At 37.8% G+C, this 16,085-nt stretch overlaps 1 protein-coding gene across 1 annotated transcript in view; it reads right to left on the bottom strand.

The window, feature by feature from the left end:
- SLC13A1 (solute carrier family 13 member 1) overlaps positions 1-16,085 on the bottom strand; it is a 71,555-nt gene that overhangs the window by 14,874 nt on the left and 40,596 nt on the right. The window contains exons 7-8 of the mRNA XM_008705820.1: positions 14,998-15,149; positions 2,547-2,666 (exon numbers count right to left, since the gene is read on the bottom strand). Coding sequence (XP_008704042.1) covers positions 2,547-2,666; positions 14,998-15,149 — 272 coding nt within the window. The remainder of the gene's footprint in view (positions 1-2,546; positions 2,667-14,997; positions 15,150-16,085) is intronic.

The raw sequence follows: 16,085 nt of genomic DNA, 5'->3' as shown, positions 1-16,085 counted from the left end.
GAGTTTCCTCGATTCTTAAATCATCCATCCTACCATTCAAAATTATTCCCCTGTGCACACTCCAACCACTGAACGTAACTAGATGGATGTTGTTACATTTAAGATCAATGAAGTAATATTTAATTTTTATAATCTTAACTAAATTACTGAGTAGTGCCAGTCTTGAAATTTTACCCTTGTCACAATATAAATACTAGCATTATAAGAAACTGAGCCATGGACTACTTTGAGATCCATCTGTAGAACAGAAAAGTGGAATTAAAAAAAGACGTGAGTCTCAGGGAGCCTGGGTGGCTCAGTCGGTTAAGCATCTGACTCTTGGGTCATGATCTCAGGATCATGAGATTGAGCCCCTCATTGGGCTCTGTGCTGGTCGTGGAGCCTGCTTAAGATTCTCTGTCTCCCTCTGCCCCTCCCCCCACTCTCTCCCTCTCTCTAAAAAAAAAAAAAAAAAGTGAGTCTCCTTAAAAAAAAAGGTGAGTCTCCTTAAAAAATGTTTTCCACCTGGTAGACTGCACATGTACTTGGTCTCTTTGGTTGGGGATGATAAATAGTTAAGTCGAAAGCCATATTGGCTTTGCTACAAATGAAGGTTAATGCCTTCACAAAGGAACTGATGAAGCATATGACAATGCATCAACCTCTTCATTTGAATACGTTCAGTGGCACTGATGGATGAGCTTCTCTTCCCAAGTATGCTGGGGTCATTTATAATGGGTAAGTTAACTGTGTTAACAGCCAACACACTAATCAGAATGTATGGCGGCCTGCCAGGGGAGTGGCTGATAATTTCTGTTTGTTGATCTAAAACCTCTGGAGGTGAAGACCCTGACCGACTGAAATGGACACTGAAAAATTAGCCAGAGCGTGAAGCTGTGTAATGTCTAACTGACAGCGGACAGCAACGGCACTATTTAAATACGCCACTGATCATGATTTATGGACTTTACCTAATGTATGCACTTCGCAGGATTTTTGATCTCATACAGAACACCTTTCAATACATCTGCCCTTTATTTTCTTAATTCCTCCTTTATACATGGTGGGCCATTTCAAGATAATGACAATGGGTGCATACATTTTTTATGAAGTCATTATATGTGGCGACACAGTAGGAAACCGCTGTGGGGCTGTGACTTGGTGCTTTCTCCCCTAGTTGGGATTCCTGTCCTTTGCATCGTGCATTGCTACCTGTGCAACTGAATAGACCCCCAAAGGCCTGGGATTCCAGGAAGGGGCATTTAGTATGCAGCTGACCTCTCCCCACGGCTGCCCACCTGCTGAAGCCAGTGACATTCCACACATTTGCCTCAGCAGGAGGACTGCCACATGCTGCTCCCACAATCTGGACAAATAGATTAAAAAAAAAAAATCATCAGTACCATCTTCCCACTACTAACAAAACTGGAGGTTCTGGAGAAAAACCAGGAAGAGGAATGGAGAGGGAAAAATACCAGCCCTTATCTGACTCGGCTTGGAAAATATGGGCCCGGGCATGGAATGCCACCTGATGACAGCGCTTTGCTTTTCCAAGCAAGTACAGCAGAGCTGACTTCAGTCACACCTGCTTAGTAGGTAGCATGTTGTTTTGTTCATAGGTCCTTGAAATTATGTAAATAAAAGCCGATAAAGATGAATTTGAATTGTTTTGTTTTTTCAGGAACAGATCCTCTGGGTTTGATTTATAGTCATTTTCCCTTTCTTTTTGGAGTATTGTTACGTGTGTTGAATATATAAAGCTGCATTTTAGATTTTGCTGTGGAGCCCTTCATAATTTTAAATGCTGGCTGTCATTTAAGTCACTTAAGTAGCTCATCGGTACTTATGAGCCACCTGCTTCAGTCCCAGCCAAGGTAATGTTTGCAAATTCTCCTTGAATACATATATTTGACATTTTTCATCTTGGACCCATATGTGTTAGAATTACAGCGTTGGAAGTGATCTGACTGATCTTCCAGCTAAATTCCATCGTTTTCCAGTTGAAAACACCTAGACTGAGAAAGACCACTCATTGTGAGAAGCCACAACTTTGTCCCTGGTCTTCTGATTCCTAATCCAACATTCTTTCCACAGGGCACGCTCTCACATCTTCATGTGATTTTTTCAAGGACATACCAATTCTGGTGGTAGGATGAAGCAGGAATCTTGCATGTTACTGTTTAAAGTAACTACATAACCAGACAAAATCCCCACATACAACCAAGAGGAGGGGCAAAACCTCTTGAAATTCCACTTTAACAAGCTGGACTGGGTCCTTATTATAATGAGTTCCTTATGCCCTTCTGGCCGATTAATAAATTATTAGCTTAGGACTCAAAGGAGAATGAGATGGATTTGCTTTTTACAAACTCTCCTCCACAGCCAACATTGTTTAGATGATGTTCTAGCTTATCCTTAAAATAAGTGCTCACGTGTGGCAGTTTTCCAAGGAACAGAAATGTAGAAACTCCACGTGCGTGAAATGGGTGAAAGAGCACTGGGTGAGCGCTGAGAAGTGGAAACCAAGACACCTTTATTTATCTGATTAACATGGAATATTTACTTACTTGAATCCTAGGAAAAGCCAATGAAGCCAGATCCAGGACAATAATAGAATAATAATAGCAGCCGGGAAGGAAAGCATAAACCATGATCCAAAGTTAATGCAATGACAGTCAGGGTAGCGCCTGTGTGAAAAGACAGAAAAGTCATTCATGGGAGTGTACAAGTGCAATCCTTTCTGATGGTCCTTGGGGAGCAGCAGTTCACATCCTTCCTGGGCTCCTAGCCTAGAAGGAAGAGGTGGGACCTTCTCATTGTTACGTATAGTATTTGGTTTTAATTCTTACCTTTTGTCCTGATTCTGCAACTGCGTAATTATTGCTGCCTCCCATGCAAGCAAGAGTGGGTATGTTATGATTTTGTTCCCTTTGTTCAACTAGCACAGTGCCTGACACTCACTGAACGCACCGGAAGTGGGAATGCATATGTGTGTCTCTTGCTAGCACTCAAAGCATCAGTATGTGAGCGAGGCGAGCCAAACGGACGGGGAGCAGATGAAAATGAACTTCACCGACCTGAATGTCTGCTACCATTTCACAGTGGTAGCTGGTATCCCAGGCACTTGGGAAGGGACTCTGATCCATCCATATTGTCTCCTACGGCTGTTTTCCCTCTGTTTCCTCTGCCCTGGATAAACTGTAACCATCTTACCAGACATATGCTAGCCTGTCTTAGAATTAGAGAGTGCTTTGGGACTCAGTTAAATGGAATAAATCTGGACCAGTTAAAAACAATTAAAAGTTCTGTGGAAAACATGAGCTCTTCCTTTATTTCTCCTAGTTATTTTCAGCTTTTTAGCCCACATAATCACAAAATAATAAAAAAAATTGGGGGGTGGTCAGAGACAAGCACAGTTTCTTTGGTAACCTCATGTTTATTTTTTCAAAATGTAGTATAAGTTCCAAATAAATTCTCAAATAGTTATCTATTTTATGACAGACGAGGAGAAAACAGGAAATTTGAGAAACAATTGTCCTTGATTTTTTTTCTTGACACAATGACAAAAAGACAGAGCTGGAACTTTGGAAAGCACAGAAAATATATAGAAGCAATAAAAACACCATTACATATTTTAATTATTTTTGAAATTACAAAATATAAAGAAATGTATAGAAATGATAGCTTTTTAAAATTCTTGTTCTATTTGAATCGCACTTTGTATTTTTCCATTTAAAAAAAGTCAAGTAAATAAATGAAATGTTTCATGCTACATGCATCAACATAAGCCACATTTTCATACTTTATAAATTATTTCTTCTTCTATTTAGGATGGTTGCTAAGAAATGCAAAGACTTTTTAAAAAACAATAATGGGTTTTTAAAACTCTAGATTTCTAATGTTTCCTACAATTTCCTTGCGGTTATAAGAAGTTGTTGTGGATCCTAGAGTTATCGTTAGCAAGTTGAGGATGATTATTATCTACCACAAAAAGATCCAAAGCTTAGCTTACATATTATGCAATTAGAAATGACAAATGATGAATAAGACATGCTCAAGAATACAGAGAACTATACATGGAAAAATGCTTTATCATGTCCATGAGCTTCTGTTGAGAATTGCTCACTTAAAAAAATGCTTGTTGTCTTCAGTTAGAAAATGTAATAAGGAGGAAATGCTTACACTTATTTCCCATCAATTTATTAGACTTGGATTATAGGTTGATGACCTGTGTTACTCTGTTCATCCTAAAGGCATTTAGAAATGTTACTAGAAGTAGGGTCAAAACAGTACCCTAAACCCAATTTCATTTTTCACCATCTGTGTCTCACACCTTGAAATCAGGCTGTGTTGTTCTCCCCACCCAATCCTGTAAAATTTGTTTAACTGAAGAGGGGTTTTTTAGAATTTTTGCCTGGAGGGATAATTCATTTAGAAAAATGAAAGCCTGGAAAAGCTAAATTCTGTTTTGTTTTTGTTTCTTTCTTTAGTAAGGAAGTGAACACCACACAGGACAGTAGCCTACATGATCATAACCTTTATACTTATGACTGCAGTGACTATTTCGAATGATAATGGAATGAATGGCATACTGTAAGGTATTAGTTTCACTGTTTTTTTTCCCCACTTCCTCATATCCTGTATAAGTGAAGTTACCGCAAGTGTCTGCCTAAAGTAAATATAGAATTCTTCCATCATGAACTATGTAAAGTACAATTAATTCTGATAGAATCTTTTCTCTCACCCAACAGTGTATTTTGGGTGTTTGCCATGTATCAGGCACTCTTCTAGATATTGGGGATATAGTGGTGATTAGATGGATGTAGTCCAGGCTCTCATAAAGTTTTTATTTAGATGAGAAGCACAGGTAGTAAATAAGTAAGCATAAAAAGAATCAGAAAATATAACAAAATAACGTAATAGAAAGTTACTCGGGGGAGGGAGAAATTTTACACAGTGTGGTTAAAGAGGGTAATGTTTGAAATGAGATCTAAATGGCAAGAAAGAGCCAGTTATGTAAATAACTGGGAAACAGCATTCCAGACAGATAACAAGCAAGTACAAAGGCCCTGCGGTAGGAATAAGTGTAGAATATTTGGGGATCAGAAGGCCAGTGTGGCTATGGGTGGTGAGCTAAAGTTAGTGACATGAAATAGTCTCAGAAGTAGCCAGCAGGAGTCAGATCATAGAAAAACTTATAGGCCATCAGAAGGAATTTGAATTTTAGTACGAATGCAATTAGGAGTAATTGGAATATAGTAAATAAGTTAGTGACATGATCTAATTTAAAGTCTATGTAAATTTGTGATTAACATAAAACATACTGGTTAGATGGATCCTTAGGATTGAAGGCAACAAGAGTGGAAGTCATGGGATGACAGACAGAATTCCAAGATGACCCCCTAGATTTCTACCCCTGGTATACATTTCTTGTATAATCATCTCCTTCTGTGTGGATGAATTTGTGAATATGGTGAGATTTCATTCCTGCGATTAGGTTCTTTTATGGAAAAAGTGAAGGGATTTTGCAGCGGTAACCAAGGTCCCCATTGATAGACTTTGAGTTACTCAAAAGGGAGACTTGGCTGGGTCTGACTTCATCAGGTGAGCCCTTAAAAGGCAGCCTTTCCTGCTGGCCTAAACAAGTGAGCTTCCATATAGCCAGAGAAAGGGGCTACGTGGCAAGGATCTAGGCATAGCCTCTAGAAGCTGAGGGTGACCCCCTGCCAAATAGTCAGCAATAAAACAGGCACCTTGGTAATTCAACCACAGGGAGCTGAATTCAACAACCGGAATAATCTTGGAATAGGGCCCTGACTTTCTGTGCAGATTTGAGGCCCAGCTACCACCTTGATTTCAGCCTGGCGAGATCCTAAGCAAGGGACTCAGATAACTTGGGCCTAGAAATCCTGACCCACGGAAATTATGAGGTTATAAATTCATGCTGTTTTAAGCCACTGTTAATGGTAATTTGTAAAATAGTAACAGAAAACAAAAACACAAGGAGATTTATTAGAAGATAAAAGAAGTTTGGCAGAGGAATAGAGTAGAAAAGAGTAGTGGGTAGAGTAGTTTTTAGTTGAAGTCAGATTGGTAGCAGTGAAGATGAAGAGAAGACCATTGGTTTTAAATATTTTTGGAACAAAATGTGGAGAAATGGGGAATAAGTGCCGTTTATTGAAATGAAGTCTGAGGGAAGAACAGGTTGGCAGACGGGTAAGAGAGTGGTGGGTCAAAAACACAGCAATGGACATGTTAATCTGAGATGTCCCTTAGGTTTCCAAGTGGTCTTGTTGAATGGGCAGTTAGGTAAGTGGTTTGGAACTGAGAGCAGAGGGCAGGTTAGAGACATAAAATAGGTAGTTGCCAACATATAGGTGATATTATAAACCACAGAAATGGGTGTGAAAATTTCGGGAGAAAATGGAGATAAGAGGAACAGGGAGTGCACCCTGGGGCATCTAAGTTTTAGAGGTCAAGCAGAGGTTTAGGAATGAGCAGATGTGCTAAGCATATTTAATGCTAACATAAATCCTGTGAGGAAAGCATTATATTTCCATTTTACACAGGAAGACACTAAGTCTCAGAAGGATAAATGGATTCTTCAAGGTCACAGATTGTACAGTCAAGCAGAAGTTTTACCCCAGGAGGGGTGTATAAAATACAACGTCTTTTCATATGGATGCCAAAATTCTCAACAAGATCCTAGCTGATAGGATCCAACAGTATATTAAAAGGATTATCCATCATGACCAAGTGGGATTCATCCCTGGGATGCAAGGGTGGTTCAACATTCGCAAATCGATCAGTGTGATAGATCATATCAACAAGAAAAGAGTCAAGAACCATATGATCCTCTCAATTGATGCAGAAAAAGCATTTGACAAAATACAGCATCCTTTCCTGATTAAAACCCTTCAGAGTGTAGGGATAGAGGGTACATTCCTCAATTTCATAAAAACCATCTATGAAAAGCCTACAGTGAATATCATTCTCAATGGGGAAAAGCTGAAAGCCTTTCCCTTAAGATCAGGAACATGACAAGGATGCCCACTCTCGCCATTAATATTCAACATAGTACTAGAAGTCCTTGCAACAGCAATCAGACAACAAAAAGGGATAAAAGGTATCCAAATTGGCAAAGAAGAAGTCAAACTGTCTCTCTTCGCAGATGACATGATACTTTATATGGAAAACCCAAAAGACTCCACCCCCAAACTACTAGAAGTTATAGAGCAATTCAGTAATGTGGCAGGATACAAAATCAATGCTCAGAAATCAGTTGCATTTCTATACATGAACAGTGATACTGAAGAAAGAGAAATTAGGGAACCCATTCCATTTACAATAGCACCAAAAATCATACATTATCTCAGAATTAACTTAACCAGAGATGTAAAGGATCTATATTCTAGAAACTACAAATCACTCTTGAAAGACATTGAAGAAGACACAAAAAGATGGAAAAATATTCCATGCTCATGGATCAGAAGAATTAACATAGTTAAAATGTCTATCCTACCCAGAGCAATCTACACTTTCAATGCCATCCCGATCAAAATACCAATGACATTTTTCAAAGAACTGGAACAAACAGCCCTTAAATTTGTGTGGAACCAGAAAAGGCCCCGAATTGCCAAGGAATTGCTGAAAAGGAAAAACAAAGCTGGAGGCATCACGTTGCCTGATTTCAAGCTATACTACAAAGCTGTGATCACAAAGACAGCATGGTACTGGCACAAAAAAAGACACATAGACCAATGGAACAGAATAGAGACCCCAGAAATGGACCCTCGGCTCTATGGGCAACTAATCTTTGACAAAGCAGGAAAAAACATCCAGTGGAAAAAAGACAGTCTCTTCAATAAATTGTGCTGGGAAAATTGGACAGCTATATGCAAAAGAATGAAACTTGACCACTATCTCCCACCATACACAAAGATAAACTCCAAACGGATGAAAGACCTCGATGTGAGACAGGAATCCATCAAAATCATAGAGGAGAACATAGACTATAACTTCTTTGACATCGGCCACAGCAACTTTTTTCATGACACATCTCCAAAGGCAAGAGAAACAAAAGAAAAAATGAACTCGTGGGACTTCATCAAGATAAAAAGCTTCTGTACAGCCAAGGAAACAGTCAAAAAAAAAAACACTAAGAGGCAGCCCACGGAATGGGAGAAGATATTTGCAAATCATGCAAATCACACTACAGATAAAAGATTAGCATCCAAGATCAACAAAGAACTTCTCAAGCTCAATACATGGGAAACAAATAATCAAATCAAAAAATGGGCAGAAGATATGAACAGACACTTTTCCAATGAAGTTTATACCTTTTAACCCCCTTTACCTATTTTGCTCACTCCCACCCCTCACCTTGGCAATCACCAGTATGCTTTCTGTGTTTATGAAACCAGACCAAAGAAAGTCACTTTTAAACAGATCCTTGAAGAATAGTAGACTTGAGCCAGGCGGATACGATAGAAGCAGGTGCCATCAAAGGAGGTACGGAGGTACGTGTAGGAAATGGCTGGTAGGTAGATTTGGACCAAATGAAGGTTGAATACAAGGAAATGATGGAAGATACGGTTGAAGAGGGATATCGTGTAGAATATTTGGAATCTCAGGTAAGAAGTTAAATTTTATTGTACAAGTAGTGAGAAGTTTTGTTCTAATTTATCAGAGGAGTGACTTCAAGAAGAAAGGGAAGAAGGAAGGGGGGGGTAAACAGAAGGGGGAATGAACCATGAGAGACTATGGACTCTGGGAAACAAACTGAGGGCTTCAGAGGGGAGGGGGGTGGGGGATTGGGATAGGCCGGTGATGGGTATTAAGGAGGGCACGTATTGCATGGTGCACTGGGTGTTATACACAAGTAAAGAATCATGGAACATTACATCAAAAACTAGGAATGTACTGTATGGTGACTAACTTAACATAATAAAAAATTATTATAAAAAAATAAAAAATAAAAATAAATAAAGCCCAAGTGAAAATAGAAAGTTCCATGTATATTGAAAAAATCCATAAGCCAGGGTACAAACTTGATGTTGTAAGGACATCTTAGAGCACTATAGAAATGATTTCACCATAACAGAGACATGCTTTGACCTGAAGCATGTGTGCCTGTCATTGTTGAAGCTCAGGAGGACAGTCTTGTTACAGTTCTCAAGCCCAACGACAAAACGATGATAGCATTGATACTACTGAAATACACAGAATTGGCCTTAAAAGAATGGATGTAGTTGTGGAAGTTTACAACCTTGAAACCAATTTTGTCCTTTAGAGCACTATAAGTGGTGTCCACCCTGATTATAGTCCTTTTGATTAATGACTGCCTTGATCATTTCTGAGTCAAAGCCACTTTTTGGTTTTGTATTTGTGTATTTGGAGACGTTTCTTTTCAAATATTAACTACTTGCTATTCATGAGCCAAGCTTATATTTCTAATAGCAATAGCAAAAATAGAATCAGCAGCAACAACAGCTAGCTTTACTGACAATTTCCTATGCACCAGGCCCTCTTGCTAAGAGCCATGCGTGCATTATCCCATTTAATCCTCATAATAGTAAGTTCTAGTATCACCCCCATTTTGCAGATGAAGGAACTCATGTTCACAGAAGTTAAACTAATATATGGTAAGACTGAAATCTGAGCCAAGGTCAGAGTCCAAACTCTGCAATACTGAAATTTCTTCTATAGTATTTGCCAGAGCGATTATTTCTGAGAAATAGAATTGCTCATCTCTCCAGAGGAAAATCGTGGTAACTTTTGAAGGTAGCTATTGCTAGGTAACTGGCTTACCTTCTCCCTCTGTAATTAGATAAGAAGAAAGGTTAGGAAGGTGGGCTTTGAATGTAGGGCACCTACAAACACATCTATTTTACCATTGTTTAGTTTGTGAACATAGAGTAGTTATAATTTAACACATAATTAGTAACAGTGACTGTGCTAATTATTGATAATAAAACTTCCTTCCATGCTCTTTGTATACCCACATACTTCACAGCTGACACCCACAAGCTGAAAAATATACTTTGATAATTAACAAGCTATGAAATATTACTTATAATAATCTTCCATTTTAATCTGGTAGATTTGTTTTTTTGGGCTTAACTAATAGCTATTTTATCTGTTATATAATACTGATGTACCAAAACTACTCTGCTATGAAAGCAGTAATTGTCTCTAATACTACTCCTTTTAATAGCATAATTTTAATATCAAAAGATTATTTAGTTATTTAGATGGTTCCCAAGAACAATAAGCACTTCATTTATGTCTTGGTACAGTTCATCTCAGCCAATGTTTCTTGATCATCTATGATCTTGTGCTAAAAGAATGAGACCACGATTCATGCAGACGCTACAAGACTGCAAGTCATCAGCGATGACGGCCTGCATGAGTGTGGATGAGAAAGATTTATAGAAATGTGAATATAATTTATGATAGGAGATGCGAATGGCGGTATAGGAGTAACTGAACAGAGTTTCAGATGAAACAGCATCCACACAAGTAGAGAAAGACATTGACAGAGTTGGCAGGTCTTTCAAGAACCAGAGTAGGAAGAAACGGGTTAATTGCAGCGTGGTATTTATTAACAATATTGTCAGGAAAGGAGGAGATTGGGTGATGACTGGAAATATTATCAGTGGAGCAGAATGGAGAAAGGGTCAGGTAGAGAGCACTGGTCAAACAGGGTTTACCTAATGGGGAACAAATAAAAACCTAACAAATCTGTAAGGTCGTAACAGGAGGTGCATAGAGCAAAAAAATATTTCCAGAATCTTCTATTCTAAGGATTAGTTAAGGCTAATGATCAATTAATCACGGATGAATCAGAATTTAGGTACTCGTGGCGCTAGATTCAACGATTTAGAATGTGAGAAATTTCATACTTTATAGTTGAGTTAGATAATTAGCTCCATCTTGTTAGTATTATTCTGAAAATCACCTTCCAAGCTATATATCAGCTCATGACAACAAGGGGATAGTCCAGTCTAACTAGCCACACACTTAGCTTTGCAACTATTTCAAATACCATTTGTTTTGTACGCATGCTTATATTTTATAACAAGAAAATGCAACCCATGAATGTGAATACTGATGTAGTCCTTCTTGCTACTGGCAGCAAATTTGCTTTTTTAGAATTTTGCCAAGTTGGCACCCTCACACATGGTCTGTGAGACAGAGAGGCTGTGGGTGGAAAGAGCACTGGGACTCAGGCCATCTGCCTTCACCTGGCAGTTCCTCCATTAACTAGTGATCATCACTTAAAGTGTCCGAGCCTTGGGACACCTGGGTGGTACAGTAGGTTAAGTGTCCAACTCTTGGTTTGGGCTCAGGTCATGAACTCAGGCTCATGAGATCGAGCCCCGAGTCAGGCTCCACGCTCAGTGCAGAATCTGCTTCAGATTCTCTCTCCCTTTCCCTCTGCCTATCCCACTTGTGCTCTCTCTCTCTCTCTAAAATAAATAAATAAATCTTTAAAGTCTCTGAGCCTCAGTTTCCTCATCTGTGAAACAAGGGACTTGCATACATGATCTGAAATTTCTCTGTCTTCACTTTTTCTCTACTGGCGCCTCATTATTACTCAGGATGACATGTCCTTCTTTTCCAAGACTAACATTTCTACTCTTGTTTCTAATTGCATTCTGCTTCTACCTGACACCTAGCCAATCAATATTCTTCTCTCTCTCTTTCTCTCTCTTTTAAAACGTCACATATCTCTTTTACAGTTTCCTTCCTGAGTGTAAAACAAACCTTGTTTACAAATCTTCCTTGTTCCAAGAGAACTCTCTGTCTCTGGTCATACCATGCGTGTTCTTTTCTTCGTTTTGTCAAACTTGAAAGAATCATTTAAATTAGCTCCTTTCCCCTCCCTGCTACTACTCACATCTTAACTCTCTCCAATTTAAATTCTGCCCCGTCTCCCACGTGTTTTGTTGGAGGACACTGATAAGAACAGAACCTTTTCTTTGCCACCACCCTACTTGACCCTCTGCCACAATGCTTGTTCCTGACTCATCCTGCATTTTGAAAATGGTTTTATTTAGCTTTCAAAACACCACATGTTCCTGGTTCTCTACCTACTTTGATAAATTTTTCTCATCTTCTTTCTTGTCAGTATTTCCCAAGGGTCTATCCATGTCTTGATTCTTTTAACTTTTTTCTCCCTATGTTTTACTCACCTTTCTATGCCACCTTCACAGCAAGGGTATACAGAATATGTATGCACTAAAATGTGTGTAAAATTTCTGGCAAGAGTTCAATACATATTCTTCTCTCCTACATGTCAACAACCAAATGCCATTATGTTTTAAAAATTTTAATGGTTTTCACATATGTATGTTTTGTCTAGAAAACCAGATAGACTCTCAAAGCTTCCGGGCAAATTTTATTTTTTGCATTCTCCAAAAGAATTCAAAACAGTATCATGTACATGATTAGTCCTCAACAAATGTTTGTTGACTGACTGAGTGAATGGATAAATATTTGTTTTTAGTTACACTGAATAAAATTTAGCTTTCTCAAAATTCATTGTTCTTACATTCTTTGTGCAAAAAAGAGAACAAAAGACATTATATATATATATAAAAATATATTTATATATTTACTAATATATTTATATATAGATATATTTTATATACAAATACATTTTATATCTGTAAGTGATGGATAGGCGGATAGATGGATAAACAAAGGTTTTGAAATGTGTTATCCATTCTCTTCCTCCCATTGTTTGTAAGATAGCACCTTTCCCTAGATGTCAATGGTGGGAAATCATTGATTCTTAGGATTCATGCACCCACAGAGCTGGGCAAGATCCAAAACGAAATTTTACAAAATGACTGTTAATATTGCTTTAGAAAAGATGGCAAGCAGTGTCAAGAGGAAAAGGTGGCATTATTGTAGAATATTTGAAAATAAAGAGCAATTTCTCTCCAGCTCCAAACATCTGGACAAAGAATAGAAATCTTTTTTTCCCCCTGTAGTTTTAAGTTTTTGGCACTTTTTCCAATGAAATTGAATGCATTTCATTCCATTGTTGCTTTGAGATGCTGTTGTATTTTTAGGGCCGATATTTAAGAAAAAGTGAGTTCAATACCTGGCTTGTTTAATAATCAATTATATTTTTTCACATAAAGTTGTTTTCCCCCTCTATTCTAGTATTTTCTGTCAAGAAGGGATACTTTGAGTTCCTTTCTGTTTGTGTATAATTCCTAACGTTAAAGCAAACTTTTGAGGAAAAAACTCACCAAATTTCAAAGTACATGTTAAGCATTTTCTAAATTTGAAGAACTTTTGTACAAATTCCCATGATTAGGAGAATTAGAAGATAGGATAATTAGGGAAAATAGTTACTAAAACACTTTACTTAAAGTGCTACAATGTTCCCAATCTGTCACTGGAAATGGATTACTGCATCCCCAAAGTCAAGGGAACAGTTAAATAAAAGAAAGAAAATTTGGTTGATACATTGTGCAAGACTGCAGGCTAAAGGCAAACTCAGTACGGATTCGTTTAACACCATCGATCTCATAGGAATGGTGGAAACCAGAAGTTCTCTAACACCAAGAATAAAACAAAATTTTGGTGTAAATTTTAGAAAAATATTTACCAAGAAGACCAAAATGTGGAATCTCTTTCCTTGGGGAATTTCTGAAAAAGGATAGAATTCTAGCTTTCAGAGAGAGGTCAGGTACATTTCCTGTCTTGAATTGGGAGAGACATTGGATACATCCTCTCTGACACAGTGAATTTCAGGTCTCCCACTTAAAACCAGATGCCTATTTAACATTCCTTTCTAAGTTGGCTGTTGGAGTATATACAGGATGGATGTGTAATCATAGAAACAATCAGTAAACATGGTGGTCTGTGTTAGATTGTCCTAAACCGCTATACCACTGTTCTTTGCACACAGTTCTTGTTCTTTTTAGAACGGAGTGTGACATTTTTGAGTGAGACATTTCTTGGAAAAGCTATGCATGTGTTAACATTTTGCAAATAATTTCAGAAACTTCATAAAATCTGTGAATCTGCTTTGAAGAATGTAGTTTTCCTGATTCGGAACCCTAATTTTTCTGTGAAGAGACGTAAATCCTGTTCTAGGGCATCCTTAATGCTGCCCGCCTTGCTGGAACTCTGACAATGATCTGTTCTATTAGTACTTGAAAATACATCTCAGGTGTAGAATCAGTTTGAGCCCTCACGTAAAAGCATGGACTTTCAAACTATTATTTCAATAGTTCTTACAAGAGCTCTCATAAATAGTGTCAAATATTTTTACATAATTTACTTCATTTAATTCTCACAATAATCATCTGAACTGTGATTATTTTAGTAATGAAAAATTTAAGTCTTGGGAGAGTAATGCACTTTTTATTGTTCAAATTCACAAAATAAGTGTCTGAAAACTGTGGAATTTTTAACCCAAGTTATCTGACTCTACCCACAGATTTCCCCACGTTCTCCGATGGATTAACATCACAGTTGCAAACATATTTAGAGTCTTGTATCTGTCCTTAGAATACTTTATTATGCCATTTCTTGCAATTGCCCAATCCTTCAAATCTTTTTGAATTCTAGGCAAGATTCCTGTAATTAGCTCCTTTGTGCACCACTCATCTTTTAAGTTCAAATGGTAGTTCCCAAAACCTACATAGATTTTCCTATGCAAATAATCCCTATCCACTTTAGTTAACTATCACTTGCAGTATTATTTGCAATGAGAAATGTTTTCTTCATTTGATTAGAATGGTCAGCCAGGAGTTATCTCTTCTGAGCTGACTTGGCGAATCTTTAGGCACCTGTTAATTCACTATGTCCTCAATATTTAACTCTTAGTAGAAGGGAAGGTCTCTAGACCTATAGTTGTTTTGATGAAAAACAAAGGAGAATTAACTCAGTATAGCAATTTCCGTTCCTGAATTCTCTGAGTCAGTTAAGAATAACGTTTGTAAGTTACGTGCTACCTATTTATTAAATCAACAATCCAATAACTCTACTTACGTATTGAAATGCTCAGCGAAGATCAGGTTGGTAGAAGTGCCGGTGATGGTTGTCAGTCCACCAATGGTAGAAGAGTAAGCAATACACAAGCACATAAGTTTACACATCATGTGGTCCCTCTCTGTTCGATACTTGGTTCCCGTGCCCGAGTTCTGTTCAACAAGAAAAAAGTTTACCCATTATGTGGTCCCTCTCTGTTCGATACTTGGTTCCCGTGCCCGAGTTCTGTTCAACAAGAAAAAAGTTTACCCATCATGTGGTCCTTTGCTTAATATTTGGCTTCCATGCCACCAACATTTAATCATTTTCAAGGCATCTCTAAAAAAGGAAAAAAGGCGGCCTTTTTCACCTTCTTCTCAGTTAAACCACTGCCCTACCTCACTGCCATTTTCACAGCCAAACTACTCAAAAGAGTTGTTTACATTCATTGACTCCATTCCTTTAACCACTCCAACCTGACTTCTGTCCCTTAACTCCACCCCAACTGCACTTGCTATGATTATCAATAACCTATGTATTACTAAACCCAACAGGTACTTTTTAGTCTCAGTTTTGTAGACCTCTTGACAGTACCTGAAAGAGTTAGTCACTTCTTCCTGCTGGAAAACTCTTCTGGGGGCTTCTGTGATGTCTTACTTTTGTAGATTTTCTCCTACATCTCTGCTTGTTTCTCTATCTCCTTTGCTAATTCATTTTCCTTTATCCTTCCTTAAAACTGGAATTTCTTGAAACCTTGTCATGGGCACCTGTCTCTTTTCACTGTAACATTTATCCTTAGGAAATCTCATATATTTTCACTGATTTAATGAATATAGATACACCACGCCACTAATTCTGGTCTTCAGCCCAGATTTCTCCTTTTAGACCTACATATCCAATTAACTCAAATTCATAATTTGAATGTGTTAAATAAAACTCCAGTCCCAAAATGTTCAAGACCAAACCCATTATTTCCTTCCTCAAATGTAGTTCTTCCTCAGGATCACTTATATAAGCTGATAGCATTAGCATCATTATAATTATAAACACTTAGAGTGGGTTTAGTATATAATAAACACTGTTCTAAATTAAATAACAATTTAATCCAT

Source organism: Ursus maritimus, unplaced genomic scaffold (assembly GCF_017311325.1).
Source record: "Ursus maritimus isolate PB19 unplaced genomic scaffold, ASM1731132v1 scaffold_3, whole genome shotgun sequence".
Taxonomy (NCBI): domain Eukaryota; kingdom Metazoa; phylum Chordata; class Mammalia; order Carnivora; family Ursidae; genus Ursus; species Ursus maritimus.
Note: the sequence above shows the minus strand (reverse complement) of the source record. Positions and strands in the feature narration are given on the sequence as shown.